The sequence below is a fragment of the Bombus terrestris genome, chromosome 17 (genome assembly GCF_910591885.1).
Source record: "Bombus terrestris chromosome 17, iyBomTerr1.2, whole genome shotgun sequence".
Classification (NCBI taxonomy): Eukaryota; Metazoa; Arthropoda; class Insecta; order Hymenoptera; family Apidae; genus Bombus; species Bombus terrestris.
Window position 1 is genome coordinate 11,100,482 of NC_063285.1, and position 19,896 is coordinate 11,120,377.

The following is a 19,896-nucleotide window of genomic DNA, read 5'->3' on the forward strand; positions in this document are numbered from 1 at the left end:
TTGTGCTTATCTAAGGATTTATTTTATGTGGATTGGTACCCATGGAGCGTAAAACATTTGCTAGTTAGAATGCGTGAAAATTTTAAAACTGTTAGCTAACTGTTCAAGACACAAAAATTCTTTTCTTTTTAAAAATTATGCTCCAGTTTTTCTTCATATTTTTAGGATCCTCCTTCCAGATCTCTATTATTCAGTACTGGATCAGATTTCATGTAACTAATCGAAAATTTTCTTTCCAGTTAAATTAACATTCAACCAAATTCTCAGTTTTCTGAATTTCTTGCTTTTTGAATTATAACCTTTTTCATATCATGTCATACGTATTGAATATTTCAATATTTTCATATTTAATGTGTGTATATGTACATGTATATACGTACATATATTTATGTACAAATCACAGTCATATGACCATAGACAATTTTAAATTTCGCTCCTAATTTACATATCGATATCACTAGGTATAAATACATTGAAACTAAGTTCACGCAATAACTTAACAAAGAAAGGAAATCAAATATGTAATTCTTGAAAGTGACATCGAAGGGCGTAAATTTTTCCATGAAATACGCGGGAGTTGTCAATCCATATTCTGCATTATTACAATGGAATTGAACACACGGTTTATTAGTATACTCGCTGTTTAAATTTGGATGTGAAGTACGTAACGTTAGGTGTAGAATTTTTTTATATTTCTTTGGAATATTACAAAATTCATAATGCCGGTTATTAACATGAAACCCCAAACTTTAAAATAATAAATCAAACTAATTATAGGTACAGTTGCATTCTGTGATTTATATGTAGTCATACTTTTCATTTACAATTAATAATTTATGCTTAAATATTTCTTCTATATTTATTTATCTTGATATTAAAATATCTCAAATAATCTTAAAGGTTATTTTAGGTTATTTGAATTAACAATTCTGACGTAGCGGTTATCAATCTCAATCTTCATGTATATGCACACACGTATATATACAGATATATATATGTTTATCTGCATACATTGTAAGTATTACATTTAACAATTTTTCTCTTTTTATACATTAGATACTTACTTGTATATCCTATTATATTATATTATGTTATGTTATATTATATTATATTATATTATATTATATTATATTATATTATATTATATTATATTATATTATATTATATTATATTATATTATATTATATTATATTATATTATATTAATATCGCACGTTAGTTCACTATATGACTGATGAAACTTTGATAAAATTTTCAGAATTATATGAGAAACAATAAAAGATACATCATTTACAATATATTGAATGGCCATATTAGTAAAAGACAGTTGGATTTTGTGCTACAAGCAATTGTTTTTTTACAACAATCATGATATTCAACTTTCTAAAAAAATTTTTTGGGTGGGTAGATGAAGCACCTAGAAAGCGTAGAGTTTCATTTAGTTCAGAAAAAGAATTTGTTACTCCTAAAAAACATCGTTGTGATTACGATATCATTAATGTGGAGGAAGAATCCATTGAGATTAAAGATGACAGCGATGGCGATATTCAAGATATCTCTAAAGATAAATATTCTCCTATTAAATCATCTAGTAGATTAAATGGTACATGTAATATTAGAGACAAGTCACTGACATGTTGTCCATCAACCTTTTCGTCATCAAAATCACATCAATGTTATGATAAAGCAAATATGGGACATTCTAGTAATAAAAGTGATAGAGGACAAAATGTTGTGCCACATCAAGAATGTTCAACATTATTTACAACTCATCGTCTGAGAGAAAAAAATCAGTATGAAGAGTTATTACAAAATTTTTTCCCACGTAGGATAGATGTTATATGTGATAAACGTGAAGATAAAAGATCTAGACAGAAGCCAATAGAAGTAATAGATTTAGATAAATCTGGTTCTTCGTCTCCTTTTCCTAAAACTCAGCCAGCTTGTAGAAAACATGATAGAACATTACAAATGCATTGGACTATTCCAATTAAAGAAAAAAAATGTAGAGAAATAATTATCAATGATGAGATAGATAATGATGAGAAAGAAAGGACAATACATTCCATTCACAATGAGGCACAACGTTCTAAAAAAAATACGACTGTAGAAAAATCTACACAAAATAAATATCCTGAAAGTATAGCTACAAACACCTTAAGAGATCGATTAGCAGCAAAAGCTGTAATGAGAGAGGATTTTGTCCCTCAAGTAACAAAAAGATATGATGAACGAATCAAACAACGTCATAAAGAAGCAGAGGAGCTTAAAAAAATGACCTGTGTTTTGTCTAAACATAATCGTTTAGCAAGAGAAGCTGCACTAGAAGAACATCTAGCACGATCTATAAGATTATGTGAGGCTGTTTTGGAAAGAGAAAAATTAGAAGAGCCAGAATTACCTACTTTAACGGAGGAAATGCTGCAAGAAGTAAGAAATGCTCTTATTTCTCGACCTTCAGATGAAGTTCTTGTTGAAGGATTTGGTTTAGGAATAACAAGAAGAGATATTCATACATTAGCTGATTTGAATTGGTTAAACGATGAAGTAATAAATTTTTATATGAATTTATTAATAGCCAGAAGTACTAGTAATGATAAATATCCAAAAGTACATGCTATGAATACGTTTTTTTATCCAAAATTAATCTCAGGTGGACATTCATCCTTAAGAAGATGGACTAGAAAAATCGATATTTTTTCACAGGATATTATAGTTGTTCCTATACATTTAGGCATTCATTGGTGTATGTCAATAATCGACTTTAGGGATAAGTCTATTCGTTATTATGACAGTATGGGTGGCAACAACTCCAAGTGTCTGTCAGCATTACGACAATATTTGGAAGATGAAAGTTTGGATAAAAAGAAGCAAACTTATGATACCAGTAGCTGGAAATTAGAGTGTGCCAAAAATATCCCACAACAAATGAATGGCAGTGACTGTGGAGTCTTCTCTTGTATGTTTGCTGAATATATTTGTGGAAATAAAAAGATCACGTTTACACAGCAGGATATGCCATATTTTCGAAATAAAATGATTTATGAAATACTGAAGTCCAAGCTTTTATAAAAAAGAGATATTTATTTAAACAACTACTGACAATGTATAAGCAGAATAACTTGCAACAACTTCCAAAAATTACAAAATATTTTAACATAAGAGTTTACTACTGGGTAAAATATTCTAAAGACATTCTGAGAATATTCTGTGAACATTTATATGGAAAAGTAATGTTATTCATATTATTACTATGGTATTTAAAAGAGTTACACAGATTAATCTTTTTTTTGTAGTATCATATTTGTTTAAAAGTGGAATATTAATTTCTTTTTTCAATGTAAAGAATAACAGTAATTTGTTAACACAAGTTGAAAAAATAATGTCATAATAAATAGTATTTCCTCTTAATAAGAATCACACTTATTTTAATAACAAAATTCATCAATAAAAAGTGTAATATTTAGCTACTGCACATTCTTTATAAAAAAATAAGAAGATGTAATGTATTATAATGCTTTATTTCGAATAAATGTAAAATTATAAAATTACTTATATACAGATATATTTTACGTTTAAAACTATTTATATAATAAAAACTAAGTTTTCTAATTATAGTTTTATTTTATAAACACTTTATTTCAGTATTTAAGCCTGACTTATACCTTAAACAATATCGAGTTGTAAATTTGACTGTCAAACTGTCCATATGTACATATTGTGAGTTTCATTCATATATAAATGTATCGTGGACGAAAGTCCTAGAGATATCAGGCGAACTACAAACAATGTTGCGAGAAAGCCGACAGGCCCAACAATGTATCGTCGGTCCTTCAATTGAATAGTTTCGCGGAAAAGGCCTGCGTGACCCTGGCCACGAGCGGTTACGGAACACGTGCATGGTGGGGTTAAGATAAAAGACAAAGGGATGCTAAGGGAGAAAGACAAATTAACAGTCAGAGTGTTGGTTGCGTTGTCGAGAGAGTGTAGTCCGCGTGAGAGAGAGCGTTGGATTCGTGGTAACGAGAGTTGCAAATTAACTATCTATTTGTCTTAATTATAATACATTATTGTAATTAGTTCACGTTAAACAATCATCGTTTCCTGTTTAACCAACATTTGTTTAATCCATTTATTGTAAATAAACTAATTGCAGTAAAGATCCTACATAAATGTATACTTATATGAAATATGGTAGATTTACAAAGCACTAACGTGTTCCATCAATCTGGTTTTTATATAAAATCGAAATTTACAGGGAATTTAGAATTGTTAATATTTAATACATACAAAAATACTTACATATTATCTTCTTTGTTTGACTATATCTGAGTTCCTATCTATAATAAATTAATATTATGAAAATGTTCGTGAAAATGATAAAATTTTATTAGCCAAAATAAAATATACATGGGTGTATGAAATAGGATTAATTTTTACATATATCCCTAAATTTTATTAGATATATGATATTTCATACACAATACAAATTTAACATATACAGAATGTTATATATCTAAATATACTAATTCGACCACATTACTATGATTTCAATTTTTTAATTGGTTAAAGAAAAAAGTATATATAATTTACATATACCGGCTAACGACTAGGTCGCTTTAATTTGACTGGCAGTTATTTCTTATTTATAATGACTAGGTGTAAAGGTAATGTATACAAAATGTACCATTATTTATGTCGCTTATTGTATAAGCCTTTAAATATGTATGTATAACAAAAATTGGACGTAAAACTTATATAGTAGGAATATATGTAGATGATGTGATACTACTTCTTAATAAAGTATCTGTAGCTTGTGGTGTAGCAGATCCTTTACGAGAGGAACGTTTATGAGGGTGAAGATTAAGGGGTGGTAAATTTGGATGTTCGATTCGTGTCGGCGAACTGACGTGTGGACGCGATGTTCCTCTTTGTATACCTATAATCAAAATCAAAATTAAATTACAGATGCGCTAATTATATTTATCAATAAAAATGTGAGTATTAAAACATTGCCTGGATCATTTGACTCCAAAACATCATTGAGCTGATAATAATCAGTCTTCATTAACGAAGGTTCTTCGTAATCTACAAACGCAGTGTTATCAAAGGCTTTGTCGTCCTTCAGGCGATTTTGAATCGGGGTAGTTACCGGTGGATCTGCGTAAGTCTGCAAAATCAATAATCTATCTTCAGATATTTTAAATGTTTCCTTACTTCATTCAAGGAATATACAATTTTTTGGAATAAATAATTGTACATTCTTTCTTTATTCTTACATTAATCAGTGTATATTGTTTCCGTTTTGTCATTGTTTAGAGTTACAATTATTTTTCACTATCGACAGTTTATTCGACTTATTGCAATTGTAACAAAATTTTTTGGGACCGTGTATGCGAATGAAAGTATAATTACGTATACAAACGTAATATTAAATTGCCTTAAGTTTTACATGTTCAGTTGGCGTAGTTGAACAGGCACGCTTATGGAATTGTCCACCGCCAATAGTTTCATAGGTATGTTCCTCTAGATAGTGTCTGGTAGTACCCCGTGGAGTCAGGGTAGCCCACATAACACGGCTATCTTGCATAGTATCAGCTACACAGGGATAAAGAACAGCTTCGTTTTGAATCCTCCCGTTTTTTGCTTGTATACCAGATGTTGTGTTTGGTATAGAAATTACCCCACTCTTGCCACTTCTATTGCTGCAGAGTAAAAGTTTATTGTTATTCTATATTGTTTTGGTTATAAAATTTATTCACTTGATATATATTTCGTAAAATATAATCATGATTTAATATTTTATTTTCATTTTCAATTTGTATTTAACTGATAATTTTGATTGTTCTCTATCTTATTATTCTTAAAAAATAAATAATGGAAGGAGACTTACAATTTGCATTTCAAGAGTAATATCGCTAGAATGATGCCTATGAAAATAACACCGATACAGGAGGATATTAGAACCAGCAACCATGTATCGTCAAATACTGTTCCTAAAAATGTAATAAATTATATATATTTATTTATTCTTAAACGAATTACGTATTTTTTCGTTTTGACTATTTTTAAAATTGAAAATGTTTAAAATATAACATGATAGAACATCGAATTATAAATACAAATAAATAAATTGATTAAACGAGTATAAATAAGTGAGTGTAAAATAATTATAGATTTCATAGTAGACCTTGTTGAGGCATTTCTATGTATTGAACACCTTCGGAGCGGCGATCGCAGAAATGTTTACAAGGGCTGTCATTGAGATGAGGTGGAAACGATAATAAATCCGTGTGCGGATAAAAGTCGGAACTTTGTTGGAGAATCGCTGGGAACGGCGGTGGCGGTATATGAAGAATATCAGGCGGTGGTTCGAGTGTGCAAGTCGCACAACCCGAATTATTCATTGTTAAATCAAAACCTCTCATCTATCATTAACATTACAGAAATAGTTAATTAATGACTAATATTCATTGTATGGTTAAGCGAAACGAAATTTGTTTAAACCACTTATTCTTTGCTCGATTAATTATATTTTTAATTTACTTAAAAGGAACAGCCAACAATATTAGGTAAACATTTATTATATATTTAACAAGATGATAATTATTTGATATTTATAAAGTTATTATATTTCATTTACTCTTTGCTTTTTTGTGATTAATTAACACCTTTGATTCCTAATGTTGGTTTTTATATTATCTTCAATTTAATTGAAAAAATAGGTGAACGATAAAAACAATATGATATGCATTGTTTTATTTATTTTTAAATACGAAGAAGACAATAATAACACTGAAAAGTACATTCTCACCGTTAAACAACACCCTCGTATGAAAGTACCATTAGAACGACTACTGGCCCCTTCGGAAGAAAAGCGCACGCGTTGTCGTATTGAACGGCGGAGAAAATTTCTTCAGCCAGTCTACTCCTTGCGCCTGTAACAATAACAATAATATCATTTAATTTATTCATGCAATAATGTTCTACGTATAATGCACATGTATGATTTAAAAAAAATTAATGATGTTATCTTTATCAATCGTAATTAAACTATACCTTTTATATTATTAAAGAAGTAAAATATATTATATTATTTAGAATTATTCGCTTAATGTATTTTATCGCGTATTTACAGGAGATCATTGCGCGACCGCAAGATTTAAAAGAATAGAAAATTCTTAAATTAAAATATAAATTTTATTAAAATATTATAATAGACATAGATTGGAGACGAAATAATCCTATAGTATTCAAAAACAGGATAAAGAATGATAAATGTATAAACACATTACCACTGTAATCAGTACACTAAACACGAGAAATAATTTGACTACTTAAACATACAATTAAATGTTTAATTATAATCATATAATATCTATGAATTTGCAGTACAAATTTCTTAAACGAACCTTTAAAAAACCATGTTTGTTAAACCAAAATGCATGTGTGTTAAACTTAAGAATAGCGTAATATCTAAACCGCGTGGTTCCGGTAAAACGTAATGAGCAATATGTCAAAAAATGTTTACTCAGAAAAATGGTATTTATATCTCGAATATAAAATTATTTCGAGTTTATATTTTTACCGATTATATATTTACCGATTTCCTTTCTAACTAATTAAATTTTCTGGTTAATAATTTATTGATGACAAGATTTCATATAACCTCTATATCGATTAACAGCAGTTATGGAGATAAATCCATTGAGTATAATTCTTGTGAAAAGTGATAGTAAAGGTGATAGACTTTTATTTCGATATCCACACGTAGCGAAACATATACGAGATTCTAATCAATGTACTAGAAGAAAAAATCCTTATTCTTTAACTATCACAGAGGATTTATTACAGGTCTGTTTCATATAATATTCTGACCTAGTTCTTTGTGACAAATGTTATTAATTCAATATCACATGATATCATTGCACAAATAAAGTAATTTAATAACATTCAATAAATTTTGTTAACAGTCTTTACCTTTTCCAATCTCTAACATAAGCAATGGGAATTTGACTGGAATAACTGATGAAGTATTATCTACATTATTTGCTGTTAAACCAGAATTATGTGAACAAAAGTTCGAATTAAAAGTAAATGATGTCCGTTTTGTTGGACATCCAACTTTAGTTCCATCTCATGGAATGAAAGAGGTTAATTCTTCGATGCTTTTTAATATAGTCTTTGCCCTTCAAGCTCAAGCCAGCCATTCTATAGTAAAATGTTATTATGATTTAAGTAGAAGGTTTGTCATATATTATATTATAAAAGCATGATATATGAAAGACAAAATTTCAAGTGTTATTTATCTTAGGTTAGGCATAGCTTTGAGACATGAAGAAAAGAGATGTGGATTTTTAACAGAAGAAATAAAGATTATGGTTTCTACTCATGATGAAGTTGCTACAAGGTATATAGAATTATATATGTGATAAAAGAATAACAATTAGAACTTCTTATATGTATTTATAGATCAGAAGGTGAAAGTGATTGTGATGAGTCGCCATATGAATTAATATTGCAAAGAAGTTCGCTTTCACGTGATTTGAAGTCTGTGTTTAGTAGTCTTACTACTTCTGGTATAATCAATATTATGATTAATAAATGGATTCAAGTACGTTTCTGTCTCCCACAAAAGGTTCATCAATCTCATAAAAAAGGATTTGTTATCAATCCAGAAATAATAGACAGGTAAATATTATATTCAATAATTACGAATTGAAGTAAATATTGAACATTAAACTTTATTGCAGGTGTTTAAACAGTTTAAGGCCTTATCACGGTATACTATTACTCATTGAACCTTTAGATTTATTAGATTCACTTCCAATAGATTCTTCTCCTGCACTTAAACGTCTAATCCAAATGTATAGTCCTTTAAAAAGTCTACAAACTCTAGCTGCTGATTCTGACTTAACACTAACTCAAGTTTTTCAATTGACTGGGCATTTAATATATTGGGCCAAAGCTACTATAATTTATCCTCTTTGTGAAAGCAATGTTTATGTTGTATCACCAGATGCTATTATTACAAATCAATTGTTAGAGGTATTTTCTGAAGAATTTCCTGGGCTTTGTCTTTTACAAGTATGTGAAAGAATTGTTTATATAATTTTATATAATTACTATATAATTATTTGAGTTGTATATAAAATTAAATTTCTACTGGTAATAGGTTCTCAGTGATTTTTCACTACCAATTTCCATAAGTCAACAGTTAAATCCTTTGAGTCAGTCACAACAACAAACACAATTAGTAAAAATAATAATATGGTTATTAAAGAATCATTTACTTTTACAACTACATACATATGTACAATATATGCCAACTGTACACGGACGAATATCATTGGTAAGTTTAAAGAAATTTATTTTCCAACTATAAATTAAATTATTTTTTAATTATAATCTGCCACATATTTTTTAAGGATGCAAAAGATGAATTGAATCATAATATAAATGAAATCACAGACAGTAGTAGTGCATGTAACTTAAGTGATGTTCCAAAAGGTACTTCAGCTGATATAAATGAAGAACTATCAATAACACTTCATAAAGAAAATGGAATATACAATTATCAATCGGAAGAGTATGATATTCCTTCTGATGATAGAAAATTACTTGACAGATTATGCCGTCTTGGTTACTTTAATGGAGGTCATCATTTAGAAGAGATTATGTATTTAGAAAATATTCGTAGATCGCAATTATTACAAATCTTAGATAAATTTCGAGACGTGTTAATTACATGCAAATGTGAAGATCCTGCTATAGCTCTTTTTTATAGCCAGTTTGGCTCTTAACATTTTCATTTTAAATAGATATAGAAAAATATTAAATTGTATATATATTATATTTTGCAAACATTTCTAATTAAATGATATATTCGTGGTTCTTCGGGTTCTGGTCGTGTTTTTAATAGCGCATTGGTCTTTATTTCAACGTTTCATGAACATTACAATTCTATTCTGTTTCAGGTCTTCCTCGAAAACGTGAACTGCAATGTTCATAAAACATCAGAACCAACACATTATTAAAGACACAATCAAATCTCGAAAAGCTATAAATATATATGTCGTCTAATAACCATCGTGAAAGTTTAAAATTAAAAATATCTAATTGAAAGTTTTAATATATTTAAATATACATATAATAACGTTATTGTATTATATTAAAAAAATTTAATTTTATAGCACAATTTAAGATTCATTCTCTTATTTTATGTAATTAAAAACATTTATTACAAAAAATTCGTACAACTTACCTAACAAATATTCGTTTCTACAAAAAAAGAAGAGTAATGCTAGTTACATAGCAATTATGTTACATTCAAATATGCAGAAAAATGATTAATAAAAATTAATAAAAAGTGTTATATGTACATGATACAGTGATATGTACCATCTACATATATATATTAATCTATAAACTTTATATGACAATTTTAAACTTATCATATCGTATAAAACTATGACCGTATGATGTATTTCCGTTTTAGATTATACATTTTTCATAATTTTACTTGAAATCGAAATTGTCAATTTCTTAATAAATAATAATTAGGTATTGATAAAAACTTAAAGGTATAAAAAATTATACAACTTCATTGGGAACAACTTCATTAAGAAAGAAGATATTAATCTTTAACTTTTTAAATTTAGCTATTAATTTCCCTAATACATATTAATCTTTCTATACAATATGTTTATTGTGTATATTTCTATTATAAAAAATTCCACCGGTTCTAAATCTTTTTAATACTGGGAAAATATGTTTAAAAAGCATATAATGTGTTGACTAGAATTTTGAGGAAAATTGGTAAACAACAAATTGCATAATTTATAAGATAATGAGATGCTCGAAAGATATTTTATGTCATAGAAAAAAGTTACTTACAATTGATTAAATCAATACTTATAATACATTGAATACCAGAGCTACATATTTCAATATAGCATATTTGAAAAATAGTTTTGGAATTTTTAAGTACTTTTTGTATGATTGTTTAAATATTTACAATATAACAATATATTTACGCTTCTTCCCCAAAATTTTGTTTCGTTAATTGTAATAATAAACTTCGATATATATCGTTTCTATTAATTCGTGCAATTCATAAATCCATCCTATAACGTTAGTGCAATGTTATTTTAGGCTAGGATACATAAAATTTGTTTATATTACAAATTCATAAGTATTTATGGGTATAATTTTATAGAAATATATTTTAACAGTAATACAGAAATTAATCTCATTTTATGTTTTCATTTTGATCTAATATTGTATATGCTATCATAGTTTATCTCTTGAATAATTCTGCATCTTCTTCAGCTTTTTTAAAGCACATTTTGCTGCAGTACATTTTGCAATTCTGTAATTTCTGCCAATTCCTTTAAAAGAGCCCTTACCAAAAACATCCACTGTAACTCGAACTCTTCGTCCATCAGCCAATTTTTCTGGTTTTCCAAATTTTGCTGTTTCAGGCTCTAATTCTAATAGTTCACGAATTGGAGATTTAGGAACATTGGTGCTGAATTGTTCTGAAATGGTAAAATAGCCCTGTTGTTTCTTTTCATAAAAAATTTATCTTTGTAATTAAATAAAAGATATTTTAAGAAATTACCAATTTCATTTTTCATAATGGCGTAATAGACGCTCCATACTGCATCCAAAGACATTCCACTATCTAAATAAATTGCACCAGCTAGTGATTCAAAAACATCACCTAATGCTTTTGGTACCTCTACATCTTCAGCTTCTTCGCATTCTTCTTCTCCAATTAAATAATACTTAGAAAGAAACAAATAATAGTAATAAAATATGGACACACATGTAATGCATATATATAAGCAAATTTGTTTAAAGATTCTTACTTCTTCGCTAATAGAATGTCCATTTTCTTCTTGAATCCTAACGAAACGATTTATAACAATACTTAGACCAGGAGAAAGATGTCGAAAATATTTATGAAATCCACATCTTACAGCTAAAGAAGCAAATATAGTATTATTAACTAAGGCGGATCGTAAATCTGTTAAAGCGCCTGGAGAATGTTGACGAGCATCTTCATATAAATGTCTTGTTATTAAATAATCTAAAATTACAATTTTTATATTAAATTTTTCACTATTGGAAATTATACTAGAATGAAAAGAACCAATTATTTGCTACCTAAAACAGCATCTCCAAGAAACTCTAAACGTTGGTAACAATCTGTCAGCCTATTAGGTTGATATGATGCATGAGTAAATGCTTGTAATAAATAACTAATGTCATGAAATTCATATCCTATACTTTTCTCTAATTCTTCATAACCATCAAGCATCATTTTTAATTCTTGTTCTGGATCAGGAATGTATCGAAGTAAGGGGTTTTGTGGTTCTTCCAATTTTCCATAACGAATCTACAATAATTGATATGCTTTATATATGATATTTATTTATAGTTATATAAATCAATTATAGATACCTGTGTCCATGTTGTTTGTCCCTTTTCGTTCGTTCCTTTTATATAAGGGGTACTACCTGGAACTCTTTCTCTTGGTTCTGATTCTTGTATAATAGTAATCTCTTCTGTAGGTAAAACATGAATCCCTAACCAAGCCATGAAAAGTAATGCACCTCTAGATCCACAAGCAATTAAATAAGCTCCAATTAACGCTTCCACGCAATCTGCGATACTTTTATCGGGAATGCTATGTTGCGTAATTAAATTGTACGGTATAAAACAACGCATGTTATCTAAATTATTCGAAAGTGATGTCTCATTCCGATCAAGTTCAGTTTTCATGACACCCAATTTTTGTTCCGTTTCTCGAACTAATTGAGTTATTTCAGAGGGATTTACGGCTTGCAAAGCTGGAATGTCGGCTTGATTCCACAAAGTAGAAGGTACACCAGATTCAATTAATGCTTGTTCAAGTTCCTTTGGTACATAATAGCAAGGAGGTAACCAATTGTCATGTGGTTCGAATTTTGTTGCTATCATGCTCTCACCTAACATTTTTTGTCTCCCTAATCTGTATAAATTTAAATTACTGACCTAAAAAGTTTTCATTATATTAAAATAAATTATTATAACCAACAAAGCTAATTAATATTTTGAATTTTGTATACCTGTTTAGATCTTAAGTGACTAAGCTTGCCTTCATGTATATTATCATATGTACAATATAAATAAGTAGTTATAGCATATTTCAAAAAAGAATCACCAATAGTTTCTAAACGTTCTAAGTTAATACCATCATTTGCATTGGACATAGTTAAAGCTTGTAAGATTAAACTAGGACTTGGGCCCGCATGGTTTTCTAGTTCTGGTTGAAAATCAAAGCTAAAAAGATTACTATCTGAATGATATGTAAATTTCGATGAATTAGAATCCTTTTTTATCAGTTGTACAGTATCATTGTTATTTAATATTTTTTTAGTGAATTTTTCGACTACAGTTTCTACATAATCTTTGTGTTTATAGTTCGGCAAATTTTCTTCACATTGTAAATTACATGAAGCTTTCTTCTTTATTGCAATTTCATTATCACAGGATATAAAAGATCCATTTTGCATTATTTCAAATTCTCTTACTTTAGCAAATTCATAATGAGCTTGTCTATGCTTCGTAATTGAAGAATTCTCTTTCTCTTCCGTGTACGACCATAAAACGTCATCCAAACTTTTCTCAGTTTCTAACAAATCCAAAATTTTTTTATTGGTCTCTTGCTTAGACATCTGTTTCTCGTCTTCTACAGCTTCTGCAATATTTTCTCCCATGTAAGAAATTCGTAACCCTCTGTTTTCATCTTCACTTTCATCAGAACTATCGACAAATCCATCGCTATAAATATCGTCTGATTCATAACCGTCGAAATCTGATTCACACGCAGGGGATCCGTATCGAATATCACTCCAGTTAAAATCATTTGGTAAAACAGTTACATTTAAGGGAAATGACTTTAAATTATTTGTTTCAAAATCCAGAGAATTCATTGCCATGTCGCTTGACCAAGTACCGATTTCTAATTCATTTTCGTCATTTGAAATTTGTTCCTCTATTTCGATTATCTTATCATTTTTTATTTGAAACTCGTAATTATTTTCATTCAAGTCTTCTTTGTCTGATTTGTGTAAACTGTCTATTATATCTTTAGGTATATTTTGACATTTATTATCAATTGTATCAATTGTAGAATTTTGTTGGATAGTTTCATTTTTGGCTAACTTTGCTTTTTCAGATTCCTTAGATTTCTTTAAAACCTCCGCTAAACTCCAACCAAAATCTAATGGTGGCCACTCAAAATCTAAAATATTTTCACATTAAAATCAAAAAACGAAAACTCCAGAAGTAATTTCTATAATTTTATATCTACCCATATTTAAATTCTCCTGTCCTAAATTTATCATTCGTGCAACTTGACACCGTATTTGATTAGCAAGTAATAGAGCATTAATTCTATATAAAATACAAGGTAAACAAACTGCTTGTCTCCAAAGTGAAGCTGGAAAAGGATGAATTGCGCATAATTCAGCAACAAGAATTTGTTTTTGCTCCAGATTTTCCCGTTTTGCCCGTTTTGTTTCCTCACTGCTTGTTGGTAAAGCAACACCTTTCCGATTAACATACCTAAAATAAAATATTTGATATAAATATAGTATATTTATTTTATTTCATATTTATTCAATAATAATAGTGTGTGTGTGTGTGTGTGTGTATTTATAATATTTATATATTAAACCTATATATTTATAATATTTACAATGTATATATATTATATATATATATATACATTGTAAATATTATAAATTATAAATATAATTATAAAAACAATTTTAAATATAATCATATATTTTGCATCATATTTACCTTGGTGTTAAAAAATTCAATCTAGCTGATGTGTGATCCACATCTAGTAAAGGTTGATCTAAATTTTGTATCTGTATATCATATTTTTTAAGATAATATTCTTCAAAAGTGCTATAATCATCACCAGGAAAAGAAGATTTGGGATTTAAATTTGTACAAATTTCAGCAACATAAAAGTACTAAAACGAGCAAGAAAATATAATGTATTTCAATTGCAACGTTTTTTCATTCATATTAGATTTTCATTAAAATACCTGAGGTTGATCCTGACTTCTATACCATGGCATAATTACTGCATCATGGTATTTTGATGCATCAAACTTGAAATTTTTTCTAATTTCTTCGGGAACTTTAGTTGGCCCTGCATTTCGATTTTTATATATACATTCTAAGAAATTCCAATCTACAATAACGTCAGATTGTTCATCTGTAAAAAATAGATTTGTATGTATATAATATCAAATATAGTATAAATAATGATAATATTTTTAAGAATGTCCACAGTTACCTAATTTCACAGGTACAATCATATATGAGTTTTCTGAAGCATTAGGATCAAAAAGCATCAAATATTGTTGTAATCTTAATACATTTGTAAAAGTATAATTAAGAAAAATAGCAATTTTTTCTACTTGCATTTCATTTAGAACTATAGTCTGTTTACTAAGTTTTAATTTTACATGAACTTCCCCAGATCTAGTATAAATAGGAAATGGACATAACTAAAATGAAAAGTTAATGCTTAATATTGCAAACAATTTACATATTTTGTATGTGTGTGTGTGTTTATGTGTGTGTATGTGTGTAATTATGACTACCTTAGGAATTTCTTTTAATGTTATTATACCAAAACCAATCGCTGATTCCTCAGGAGGATATATACGTCGACCTCTTGTATTTTGTTCTTCAGGTAAAGGACAACTCAAAACCAGATTAATATGATATAAATAAGAAGGAACTCCAATAATTGGTCTACAATCTGTTAATGCCTCGGCTGTCTATGAAGCACAATTTAATATTAGGATTAAATAAAGTATATATTACTATAATTTTTATCTTTTATGAATAAAACCTTTTTATAATAATATTGTCTGCGCTTGGTTGTTCCCGGTCGAGCTTCAGAAAAATCCACTTTACTTTCATCTGGTAGAGCAGGTACTTCTGCATCCTCTGGTTTAGCTTTAAAATTTTCCTTTCCAATGGGTAACAAATTATCGTCTATTTCATTTTTTCTGTGTAAATCAATGCATAACTGTAAAGCAGCCATTCGTCTTGCCATAGCTCTATTAGGCATAGGATATGACTGAAATAATATCTTAATAGTGTAATATACAATAATTCACATACACACATACATATTGGAAAAGATTTAATATTATGCTTCTATTATAAGGAACAAAAATATTTACCAGTACAACATATTTTACTGGGGAATTTATAGGAAGTCGTAAAGAACATGTGTACATAAATTTATTATCAACAACCATTTCTTGAATGGACCATTCTGGAGTTAACCTTGTAAAAGTATCACTAGGTAATTTCGCACAGTATCTAAACAAATAAAATTTTATAATAATATGAAATAATTTCTAGAATTATGATTATAAAATATTTAAAGTGTCTTCATTGTTTTCTATTCATAATTTTATACTACCTGTTTACTAGTGATATTGCAGAATTAAAAGTAACTTTAGGTGCATCATCTCCATCAAGCGGTTTATAATGTGGTATCATAGCAGCATACATGTCTGCTTCGTTTTCTTCTTCTTCAGACGGTTCGTTATTAGAACATTTTACTAACAAAGTCTACAAAATAGATTGATGCTCTTCCATTAAAACTTTCGACTGGAATGGACACAGGTAATGAACCACATTAAATGGCTGATATTAAAACTGGTACACACTGAAGTTTATGACTAAATTAAATCGAGCAGACAATATAGTCATTAATCAAACATCAGATCCAGTTCGTATATTCCATTAAATTTTACCATTAAAGTAATTAAAAAGGATTTACCATAATTTAATACCTTTTCTATGTAATGATATTGAGCTAGCTGCCATATATACTCCTTTGACATTTCTTGTGGTACTAATAACACATATAATGCGTCTGTAGCTCTTGCACGAGTTTTACATTGTACATATGACTGATAAGTTTTTGGAAAATCGTACCTCATTACGAAATTGCATTTGGGTATATCTATACCTAACAAACATAAAATGGTGTATTAGTATAATATTAATAAAATAGTATTTAAAATAAGTTAGTAGTAACAATAAGATAAATTAGTGACTAACCTTCTTCTAAAATTGAAGTCGAAATTAATAAATTACATTCATGTATCCTAAATCTTTTTAAAACTTCTTCCTGTTTTCTATGTTCTATTTCTAAATCTTTTGAATAACTAATATCCTCAATATTCCTCTCAATCGTATAAAGAGGTGACAAGAAACGTAAGTCTTCATCATGCATAGATATTTCATTCAACAAATAAAACAACACTTTTGCCACAAATGCCTTATTTACAAAAATTACTCCACAAAGTAAGTCAGGATCTGTAATACCACGTATGTGTCGTGGTGCTCTAGGTGGTTTTCTACAATTTTCTTCATTATTTTTCCAATTACAATCTGATTTTTTAGATTGCACAAATCTATCTCTAGTAAACCCTTCCCTATTATTTACTGATAACTTTTGAGAAATATTTTCTTTTAGTTTATTATCAGTGTTATTAATATCTTTATTATAATATGGTGTATATGTTTTTAAAATTTGCAATAATCTATGAACCTTTGGAGTAGTATATTTATATATTCTTTCCTTTTCAGATAAAACTTCAAATGTATTATCACATAAAGCTCGTATTTTTGTGAAAACAGATGCTACCATGTTTAATAATAGATAATGTCTTTCATAAGGTGTCTTTACTTTTAATTTTTCTGTTAAAATTAGAAGAGCCAATGCAGCACGATCTGCACACCATGGTCCAAGAGTTTCTAATATGTACAAAAAGTCTTGCATCATCTCAAAAGGTTTCTCTGTAGGATCTGGTATTTTTTGGATGTCTTCATAGAATTCCTCATTGTAAATCTCAGTTGGATCATGACGATGATCACGTAAAAATTCAAGAGCATGCAATATATAATTTTCTATAGTAGTATGTAATTTTCCTTTTTCATTTTTAGCATATTCTACTACATATTCTTTAGGCTTAGGGCTATATCTATTTAAAGAAAGATCACTATTGAGTAAAAACATCATATATTAGAATCATATAATTATAATAACTTTATTTTTTGTTTCATTAAAAATAGAAAAAAAAATGTAAAGAAGAAATGTTAAAATGTATTTTCCTAAGATTACATTTCATTTCATATATGCACCTAAAAATTGCAGTATATCATTTTAATAGAATTCTGAATACCTTTTTATCTAAGATAATATTAAGATATAATATTAGAAAAATTAATTATTCTGTAATAAGCTAAAAAATTTTTAAATTTAATATATTTGTGTCTTTTAGCATAGAGTTATCTCAAAGATAAAATATACATATATTTACTTCAATTTAAGACTTAATAAAACCAATTATTAATACTTCTACAAATTTTTTTTACAAAAAAAGACTTGTTCTCGGTATATTATATTGAACTTATGAAACAAGCAAAATTATGAGAAGAAAACTTTTTATACTAATCAATTTTTTGTATTTCTTACTCTAACCACAAAATTTACCTTGCATACTAAAATATACATACCGCAATATAGATAATATATCACTAGCTGTTTCAACTTCACATTGAAACGTATTTTCTACTTTTTCTATTTCCAATCCTAATCTTCCAGGCTCTTGTGTTAAATTAAACAATGGTACAGCTAGTCCAATGATTCTAGGAACATTCTCACATGCCAAAATAGTTTGTAAAATAAATTTTAGTTCGTTATTGTCTATAGATTTATGGCACTCATCAATTATGACTAGATTTATCTGACATGGTAAAATTTTTCTATCTGTCAATAATTGTGCACATGTCTTACCAGTTGTAACTAGTACCTAAAAAAATTATTAAGAATAATTTATAGAAAATTTAAGAAGTTAGTAGTATAATAATAATATATGTTGGTAAACATATTACTGATAAGACATTAAATATTCCTTACATGAGAAGTTTCAAAGTTTTCTATAAATTCTGTAACTGAACAAGTGTCACATAATAATACTTTTAAATCTGTCAGTTGTTGTATGTAGCTTGCTTTTATTGTACATTTTTCTTCATCAGTCAATATGAACAATGATCGTCTTCCTCCTTCACTTAATAATCTAAATTAACAATTTGCAATAAATAATTTTAAAAGAAATTTAATAAAATAATGCAAGAATTCTCCAGGAAGAAAAATTAATTATAACTATATATTATTACCTTCTATTGTTTGTAGCAAATTCTTGGATTAATTTTATAACAATAAAAGTTTGTTCATAATTTTTACCTAAACAAACAATAATGTCTCTATCTTTAGCAGCATAAAATAATTCTACCTGCAATAATATTTATTTTAAATATTGTATACAATATATTTTCTTAAAATCCTTTAAATAATTTAGAAAATTCTCTCTTACCTGGTATTCTCTAGGTGTAAAAGATTTTGTATAAATCTGATCGTTCAGTGGAAATGCCATGGGATCTATAACCTTCGTTATCTCAATATTTGATAAAATGTTATTCTTAACTATAGAACATAAAAACAAGATTATGCTTTTAAGATTTATTATTTAATCTTGCATTAAATTCTAATTTGAGGTTAGGCTAAGGTAATAAGCTAAAGTGATAACAGTTGAAAATTTTCATACTCGATAAGTACTTGTGTGTTCACTATATTATACATATATATACTTTCATGCATATGAAAGGTATAAATCGAAATTTGATTGGTTAACTATGTCTACTTAAGAATCTTCAGTATTTTAAGAAATGTTATTTAAATTTTTGTATCTTCAAATATAAATTTTTCGATGTTAATTAAAATTAATAAAAGTTT

The 19,896-nt window shown here is 27.9% G+C and overlaps 4 protein-coding genes across 11 annotated transcripts; 2 read left to right on the forward strand and 2 right to left on the reverse strand.

The window, feature by feature from the left end:
* The first annotated feature begins 487 nt into the window (after positions 1–487).
* LOC100643102 (sentrin-specific protease 1) lies at positions 488–4,189 on the forward strand. 3 transcript variants are annotated; one of them, XM_048413737.1, is made up of 3 exons: positions 488–777; positions 911–1,014; positions 1,258–4,189. In XM_048413737.1, the coding sequence occupies exon 3, from the start codon at positions 1,368–1,370 to the stop codon at positions 3,069–3,071; it is 1,704 nt and encodes a 567-aa protein (XP_048269694.1). In that variant the 5' UTR covers positions 488–777; positions 911–1,014; positions 1,258–1,367; the 3' UTR covers positions 3,072–4,189. The 3 variants fall into 3 exon arrangements, with proteins under 3 accessions (XP_048269694.1, XP_048269695.1, XP_020723077.2); XM_048413738.1 differs by having other exon boundaries at positions 488–660; positions 901–1,014; XM_020867418.2 differs by having other exon boundaries at positions 488–660.
* A 227-nt stretch (positions 4,190–4,416) lies between these two features.
* On the reverse strand, positions 4,417–6,937 carry LOC100642981. 2 transcript variants are annotated; one of them, XM_003401908.4, is made up of 6 exons: positions 6,814–6,937; positions 6,190–6,427; positions 5,893–5,995; positions 5,452–5,704; positions 5,016–5,169; positions 4,417–4,938 (listed from the first exon to the last, which is right to left on the reverse strand). In XM_003401908.4, the coding sequence occupies exons 2-6, from the start codon at positions 6,425–6,427 to the stop codon at positions 4,754–4,756; spliced, it is 933 nt and encodes a 310-aa protein (XP_003401956.1). In that variant the 5' UTR covers positions 6,814–6,937; the 3' UTR covers positions 4,417–4,753. The 2 variants fall into 2 exon arrangements, with proteins under 2 accessions (XP_003401956.1, XP_012173451.1); XM_012318061.3 differs by having other exon boundaries at positions 5,440–5,704.
* A 33-nt stretch (positions 6,938–6,970) lies between these two features.
* Positions 6,971–10,376, forward strand: LOC100644948 (GATOR complex protein NPRL3). 4 transcript variants are annotated; one of them, XM_048413740.1, is made up of 9 exons: positions 6,972–7,541; positions 7,687–7,853; positions 7,973–8,244; positions 8,314–8,409; positions 8,472–8,690; positions 8,753–9,086; positions 9,175–9,351; positions 9,428–9,656; positions 9,977–10,376. In XM_048413740.1, the coding sequence occupies exons 1-9, from the start codon at positions 7,523–7,525 to the stop codon at positions 10,009–10,011; spliced, it is 1,548 nt and encodes a 515-aa protein (XP_048269697.1). In that variant the 5' UTR covers positions 6,972–7,522; the 3' UTR covers positions 10,012–10,376. The 4 variants fall into 4 exon arrangements, with proteins under 4 accessions (XP_048269699.1, XP_048269696.1, XP_048269697.1 ...); XM_048413741.1 differs by having other exon boundaries at positions 6,973–7,541; positions 9,428–9,509; XM_048413742.1 differs by lacking the exon at positions 9,428–9,656 and having other exon boundaries at positions 6,971–7,541.
* An 828-nt stretch (positions 10,377–11,204) lies between these two features.
* LOC100642865 (endoribonuclease Dcr-1) lies at positions 11,205–19,735 on the reverse strand. 2 transcript variants are annotated; one of them, XM_048413736.1, is made up of 20 exons: positions 19,478–19,735; positions 19,281–19,396; positions 19,021–19,180; positions 18,618–18,913; positions 17,157–18,082; positions 16,886–17,064; positions 16,510–16,661; positions 16,265–16,406; positions 15,928–16,158; positions 15,674–15,853; positions 15,364–15,577; positions 15,110–15,282; positions 14,856–15,034; positions 14,362–14,615; positions 13,115–14,292; positions 12,468–13,040; positions 12,171–12,402; positions 11,873–12,093; positions 11,623–11,788; positions 11,205–11,539 (listed from the first exon to the last, which is right to left on the reverse strand). In XM_048413736.1, the coding sequence occupies exons 1-20, from the start codon at positions 19,535–19,537 to the stop codon at positions 11,292–11,294; spliced, it is 5,880 nt and encodes a 1,959-aa protein (XP_048269693.1). In that variant the 5' UTR covers positions 19,538–19,735; the 3' UTR covers positions 11,205–11,291. The 2 variants fall into 2 exon arrangements, with proteins under 2 accessions (XP_048269693.1, XP_020723074.2); XM_020867415.2 differs by having other exon boundaries at positions 17,157–18,100.
* Positions 19,736–19,896: the final 161 nt, after the last annotated feature.

Bases quoted from the DNA above. Each gene is read 5' to 3' on its own strand.
- LOC100643102 (XM_048413737.1), top strand. From the start codon at position 1,368: ATGATATTCAACTTTCTAAAAAAATTTTTTGGGTGGGTAGATGAAGCA.
- LOC100642981 (XM_012318061.3), bottom strand. From the start codon at position 6,427: ATGAGAGGTTTTGATTTAACAATGAATAATTCGGGTTGTGCGACTTGC. The intron at 5,996-6,189 runs GTCTACTATGAA...TTACATTTTTAG, and splicing joins CATAGAAATGCCTCAACAAG to GAACAGTATTTGACGATACA. The intron at 5,705-5,892 runs GTAAGTCTCCTT...TTTACTCTGCAG, and splicing joins TTACTCTTGAAATGCAAATT to CAATAGAAGTGGCAAGAGTG.
- LOC100644948 (XM_048413739.1), top strand. The intron at 7,854-7,972 runs GTCTGTTTCATA...TTTTGTTAACAG, and splicing joins TCACAGAGGATTTATTACAG to TCTTTACCTTTTCCAATCTC. The intron at 9,087-9,174 runs GTATGTGAAAGA...TACTGGTAATAG, and splicing joins CTGGGCTTTGTCTTTTACAA to GTTCTCAGTGATTTTTCACT.
- LOC100642865 (XM_020867415.2), bottom strand. From the start codon at position 19,537: ATGGCATTTCCACTGAACGATCAGATTTATACAAAATCTTTTACACCT. The intron at 16,407-16,509 runs GTAGTATAAAAT...TTATTTGTTTAG, and splicing joins GCAATATCACTAGTAAACAG to ATACTGTGCGAAATTACCTA. The intron at 11,540-11,622 runs GTAATTTCTTAA...TTACCATTTCAG, and splicing joins CATTATGAAAAATGAAATTG to AACAATTCAGCACCAATGTT.